The following is a 6,401-nucleotide window of genomic DNA, read 5'->3' as shown; positions in this document are numbered from 1 at the left end:
ACCCTCTCTTAGCACCACACAGACACTGCACTCGAAAACAAAAATCCATATTATCGACCTTCCAGTGTCACCACAATTATTCTTTTGAAACAGCCATTGAAAACAAATTACATCTGCACTGCGTTTTCATCCGATTGCTCTGGGTGAACAATGCTTAGTGGCCAGGTTAGTCCGGCCTTCTCCGACCCCTCCCTGAAGGTTTGCTGTCCATACCGTAGAGTCGCTAATGACTGGGCTGTGTGGGTGTGTTAGCCATGAATCTGTTTTTACAGTCACCATACGAGGACATGAATTTATTATAGGATCAAGAAATTAAACAAAAATCCTTCAGAATAACACCAAAAATTTTCACTGCACCTAAGAGGGTGTGTGTGTGTGTGTGTGTGTGTAAGCAGCCTTTTGCTGTGTGATCTTATTCAGTGTTAGCGATTTCTTTCTACATATGTTTTTTCCCATATGCAGTATGGATTTAATATTGCTGATCTTCAGCATAATTGGCTGTGTTCTGGCTGGTTAAATTTACCATCAAATATTATAGAAGCAACAATAATTTGAACCCATAGAAAATATTTACAAAACCCTCATTTGCATTTCAAAACTAAGGTCAGGACTTCCTAAGTAGGTGCAGTTACATTTGTGACCAAAAGTAGTGGATTCTTATTTTAGTGTACATTCGCTGTCAGAGTGCCAAACTTGGTGAGAACATATATGATTCATATATGATTTATATATGAATCAATATGATGTTTAGGAGTGTTTGGAGATGGTGGGCATTTACCCACTCGGCACTGTAACCCCAACATGCCGTAACTCGCCTCATAACCTCAGCACGTCGGAGCAGTACACTGAAAAAAAATTGGAGTGACATTTACTTAAAAAAAGCTAGGCAACTTTTTCCACACAGAAAGTGCTTGTAATCTTTACTCGGGCTATTTCTAAGTAATATTTACTTACTAGAACCATCTATTTTTTATGTGAAATACACAAGCAAATTGCACTGGCAATACTCATCTATAGGTTGTAACTTTTACTCAGAATACCATTGCATCCAATTACAAAACCCAAGTGAACATTGCTGATATTTCTTTGTGTTTCTTACTCATCTTTTCTTTGTTATATTCTACGTAATTATTAAGTAATATTTATTATGAATGTACTAGTTAATATCGAATTGAATAAATATTCTTATTATTCTATTAGATAATAAATCAATATTTTCCAAAAAAAATATTTGCAGCTTAAGAGACACTTTTATTTCACAGTTGAAATGACATAGATATATTTAAAATATCTACATAACATTATAACCACAAAAAACATGGCCTTAGAACTTCTTGATTGCAAATTTCAAAACAGAGCATATACACATATACAAAAAACAAAACAAAACATGCTATTCAAAAACTCAGTGTGCACTGTCCCCTTTCTTCTAATCAACTTTCAGAACACATACATCAACTCTGTCCATTAACAGTTGCAATCACTACCTTTGCAGACATTCTCAGAACGTTCAGGACAGAAAGAACTTTGAACATTTGAAATTACTGTCAGAAAACAGACAAAATGCAAACAAATTAATTGTGCTGGACAAAAGCACAAATAACACTGGAACACTCACGCTAAAAGTTTCTTGTGGAGAGACTGGACCTTTGGTGACATTTTAAGGATGTCAAGCTCAAGAAACAGCTTCTGAAATACCTCAAATGTATATTTCAGTTTCAGTGGGTAACTTAAGTTGACAGCATAGATGACACCCATGAGCAGGAGGCAAGCGTTTGTCACACTTCCGCAGTCCTCCAGAATTTCTGTCCCCTCAATGATGACCGACACGTTCACAGGATCTTGGTTTTCCTGTGCCACATTGGGATGGATTACGATGATCTTCATCATGTGATTACTGCAGTCCTCTTTCAATGCTTCTTGGCTGACGTCCTCCTGTAAAAACAAACAAACCACAATTTGTCACGATCCTGGGTCTTATGACCCAGTGTTTTGAGTTTTAGTTCATTTTGATGTTTTAGTTTATGTAAGCCCTTCAGGTTCCTAAGTTCATTTGTTATCATGCTTAAGTGTTTCTAGTTCTTATTATTTCCCCCTCGTGTTTCCAACTATGGTAAATCTCCCCTGCTTTTCATGTGTTTCATGTCTGTGTCTTACATTGTGAAGTTTGGGTTGTCATGTCTACGTCTCATTATGTTTCCTGTTTTATTGTGAAGAGGTCTGGTGTTTCTGTGTTCATCGTGTTCAGTTTTACTCTTCCCCTGTGGCGTTATGTTCATGTTGATCTACTGTGCCTTTCTGTTCCATGTTTCAGATCCCTATGTTCTGTCTCCCCCAGTCTGTTAAGTCCACATGTCTTGAGTTCCGTCAGTGTGTTTCCTGTTTTACTTTCACAGTCTGTTCTATGTTAATGTTTCTAGTTTTGCTTCCCTTGCCTCGTCCTGCTCAATTACTCTCAGCTGTGCTCTCCTCCTGTGGCTCATTCCCCCTCGTTATCCCTCAGTGTATTTAAGCCCCATGTTTCTCTTTGTCAGTGTTGCGTCCTCCCTCATAGCTGTGTGATTTCTCCCCGTGCTTTAGTCTCCCCAGTTTAAGTTCAGTACTGTTTTTTGTGTTTCACTTTATGCCAGCATTAAAGCTGTGTTTTTGAGTTTACGTTTCGTCTCCGTGAGTTTGCGTTTGGGTCCTACTTTTGCCTGCACACAGCCGTACTGTGACACAATTAGAAATAACTAGAATAGATTCCAAGTAAAAGAAAAGGTTAAGAGAAAAATAAAATGTAAAAATAAAAAAAAGAGGTATACTCAATTTAGTATACTCAAATCAAACAATATTCATATGGCACTTTTCATACGTAAAGTTACAGAACGTGCTTCACAGAGGCTGACCCTGAGACAAAGAAAATCACTTTTGGGGGCCATCCAGCCTGGAGCTGTCCATGGGACGGCACGCTTGTTGGTAGACCAGAACCATTAAATCATTAAAATAGGTTATAAAGGTATAATCAAATTAAATACTCTTTTGCTCATAAAATAAAGTTAATAAGTGATCGTTAAAAAGTCAGAAAAAAACCAGACAAAAGGCAAGTTAAAGTTTAAGGCAGATAAGATAAAGATTAAATATGATTTAAAAAATAAAGGGTAAGAGCATAAAGATTTAAGAAATTAGTTAAAAGCCTGATTGAAAATATTAATCTTGAGTCTTTTTTAAAAAACATCACGAGTGTAGAGAATCTTTGACCTTCAATATATCATCACAAGTGAAGACCAGATTATAAGGTTAGACAATTTTAATACAGTCATTATAATCATCAGATACCTGATGGTCTTTGATCAGCTCCTCTCCACTCTCTCCAAGATACTCAACTAAGCAACGAATGATAATGTCCCTTCTGCCATCGACATGATGCTATTAAACCCAAAAAGAAAATTTATTGCAGAAAATACACAACATAACATATGTAACATAACATATGTAACAGCACATACAGATGTAAACAGAAAGTTACTCATGGAGAATGTAAGCCTGCAGCTACATTCTAACGTTGTGAAGTGTACAACTTAACATGAATTTCTCAACAATGTGTGTTAAGACAAGAGTACAGTGCATGTCATGATCTGTGGGTCCAGAAACTGTCTCTGCCCAGTGAGGAAAGTTTTCTGCCTCATCACTGGACATGCAAATGAATTTTTTGCAACATATCAGTACCTCCTATCACAATATTAACCAGTCAAGGACAGGAATTCCCACACACAAGAGTAATATTTTGGGAAATTAATGTATTGGAGTCTATGGGCAGCAGGAAGGGATCTCGCTGCACTCAGAGGGTCACTTTGAAAATTCTGTAAATTTCTCTGCTTTTGAGCGCATATTAAGGGAGAGATGACAGGTTTGTATACACTTGTAGAGACAATCATGTGCATAAATTGTTAATTGTGGCCACAGTGTCAGGATCAGGAGAACAGTTTCAGCCAACACAGACACTGATCAGATAAAGGACAAGTTTGTTATTTTAAACTTAAAGCTTTGTTTTCAGATTGTTTATGATGAAATCGAATGATTTTGATTGAAATTTGGACACATGCTGCTGGCCCGAGCTTTTTTGGTTTCTGTGGTAGCACACCCCCACCCCCACAATGGCTTCATAGGTGCACTGGAACAATCCTTCCTAAAACGCATAAAACTGTCGTTTACAAAGACGTGAAACTCACCGAGTGGTCAGGAGTGTTCACTGATATGTTCACACAAAAATCGCTGCAAAAGATACTTTCCAACTGGTTTTTATTGTAGTTTTTGTCCAACTACATTGACTTGTATTAGATGTGCTGTGATGTACGGTATTAGTCCGCCAATATTCTATTCTATTATTCAAGCTCTCGGCGGAAGAATGTACAGGTGTAAGGCGTTTGAAAAAAAATAGGTCCAGTTTTACAACAAATGGTAAAACACCTGTTGGAAAGCATTTTTGCAACGATTTGTGTGTGAACCTATCAGTGAAAACCCCTGACCACTCGGTGAGTTTCACGTCTTTGTATGAAGCCATTGTGGAGGTGGGGGTGTGCTACCACAGAAACCAAAAAAGCTTGGGCCAGCAGCATGTGTCCAAATTTCAGTCAAAATCGTTCGATTTCATCATAAACAATCTGAAAACAAAGCTTTAAGTTTAAAATAACAAACTTGTCCTTTAAATAAGAGTGATACATTCTCAGTGTGTATGACCTCATCTTTTCCATTAGATTATGTAATTAAAATAATTTAAAATTTTACCTTATTCAGTGAGTCCAACATTGGTTTTATTTTGGTCCCTGCAGTCCCGCCCTTCCTTCGAAATATCTCCAGGAGTTTGGTGGTGTACCTGTCCAATCTGGACAAAAACGTTCGCTCCAGATGAATTGTGGTTATTCGCTTAAACTCCTCTTTGATCTGAAATGAGAGATAAAACACAAAATCATATCAAAGATGACTCACGAGATCTCATATACACTTAGTTGCTGCATGAACAAGAACTGGATTTACCTGATTTTCACAGAACAGAGAAGGCCACCTCTCTAAGAGGTCTTGGATTGCGGGGCAATCCTTGACAACCTCTTTTCTTCTCATAGCGAAAGACTTCTCCATTTTCTCATTAATTGCCCTCTCATTGTTCTTCTTCTTCATTTCCTTCAGCAAATCTAGTCTCTCCATCGCTAAGGTTTCCTCAGTCTCACCGAATGGCAGTGGTGGCAGATAGTTGACTTCAGCTTTTTTGGCCCTTTTAAAGCCTTTAAGTGAACCCTCTTCACTGGAGCATCATCTCTTCAGTGTGTTCACCTCGAGCTCTGGAATGGCTAATTGGCGACCTCTTAACTTTGCCCTGTAGTTGCCCATTTTATACTTTATCCTCCGTTGCCAACCATATAGGCCATTAAAAGACCCTGGCTCTTTGAGGCATGGGTATTTTGCTACCAAGGCTTCAGCAACAGCTAAAATCTGGACACCAGTTGGATATGCTGTGAAGCCAAATATAGTCTCTGCAAGCTTCTCAAGAATGCTACTAGTTACGCTTGGGTTGTTCAAAAGTGTGCCATCATTTTCATAAGCTTGCTTTCCTGCTTCCAGTGCAAGGTCTATATCATAAGAGAAGTCTGGTATTTCAAACTTAAATGGCCATGGCTTAGACCTGTAGGATGGTCCACTCTCATCTGGGGAGGACAACAGGATTGTGTCGCATACAGATGAGGAGGAGCTTGCTTCTGTAGATAGTGGAACTGGAGATTCAACTTCTGACATGTCCACAGTAGTGAGACTTAAGATTACTGGTTCAGTTTTTACTACTTTGAGGTTAGCTTTATCTTGTACTTCCTCAATCGAGGTCAAAGTGAAGAACTGACCATCGAAATCCATGTCCTGGTACATAACAGTGAATGGTCCTGTAATATCAAATGTCTCTCGAAGAACATCATTGAGGTCCTGAAGTGTGCTTGGGATGCCTGCAGGTAAAAGTAGTTTGTGGACATCATCCTCCCCAAAAATTATCCGCAGTTTCGCTGAGGGTGCCATATGAACAGGAAGAAGCTGCAACAACAGATGAGAAATACAGACATTTATTCACAAGCTTCTCTCCTCACATTTCAAAAGGATAGGCAAATGTGGTGCTTTAAAGTTGTCAGGCGTCTTCCTGCAAGGGTGTATGAAGCCAAAGGATAAAAATCTTTAAGCTCTCTTTGCTCAAGTAACTGCACACTCCCTGTGTTCTCCAGCTCATAACTCCTCAGATGTTCATTGTACCATGTACTTTGTTGTCTCACGAAAAAAGTCAGTTTGTTACAAATCACCATTATCTGTAACACTTCAGAAAAGTCAGGCAGTCCTGCAGTGGAACCACAACACAACAACATTCCCACTGCATAGTTGGTGCCTAA

General features: G+C 38.6%; 1 protein-coding gene across 1 annotated transcript; it reads right to left on the bottom strand.

Annotated features, from left to right (window-relative positions):
* Positions 1-1,487: 1,487 nt before the first annotated feature.
* On the bottom strand, positions 1,488-5,995 carry LOC146678023 (uncharacterized). The gene is made up of 4 exons (XM_085410514.1): positions 5,017-5,995; positions 4,768-4,923; positions 3,319-3,408; positions 1,488-1,932 (listed from the first exon to the last, which is right to left on the bottom strand). The coding sequence occupies exons 1-4, from the start codon at positions 5,182-5,184 to the stop codon at positions 1,615-1,617; spliced, it is 732 nt and encodes a 243-aa protein (XP_085266640.1). The 5' UTR covers positions 5,185-5,995; the 3' UTR covers positions 1,488-1,614.
* Positions 5,996-6,401: the final 406 nt, after the last annotated feature.

The sequence above is a fragment of the Rhamphochromis longiceps genome, linkage group LG1, assembly GCF_057381845.1.
Source record: "Rhamphochromis longiceps isolate RC_006_pf linkage group LG1, R_longiceps_female_GT1.1, whole genome shotgun sequence".
Taxonomy (NCBI): Eukaryota; Metazoa; Chordata; class Actinopteri; order Cichliformes; family Cichlidae; genus Rhamphochromis; species Rhamphochromis longiceps.
This window is presented reverse-complemented; position numbering and strand designations above follow the sequence as displayed.

Bases quoted from the DNA above. Each gene is read 5' to 3' on its own strand.
- LOC146678023 (XM_085410514.1), bottom strand. From the start codon at position 5,184: ATGGAGAGACTAGATTTGCTGAAGGAAATGAAGAAGAAGAACAATGAG. The intron at 4,924-5,016 runs GTAAATCCAGTT...CTCTCATTTCAG, and splicing joins CTCTGTTCTGTGAAAATCAG to ATCAAAGAGGAGTTTAAGCG. The intron at 3,409-4,767 runs GTAAAATTTTAA...TGGGTTTAATAG, and splicing joins TGTTGGACTCACTGAATAAG to CATCATGTCGATGGCAGAAG.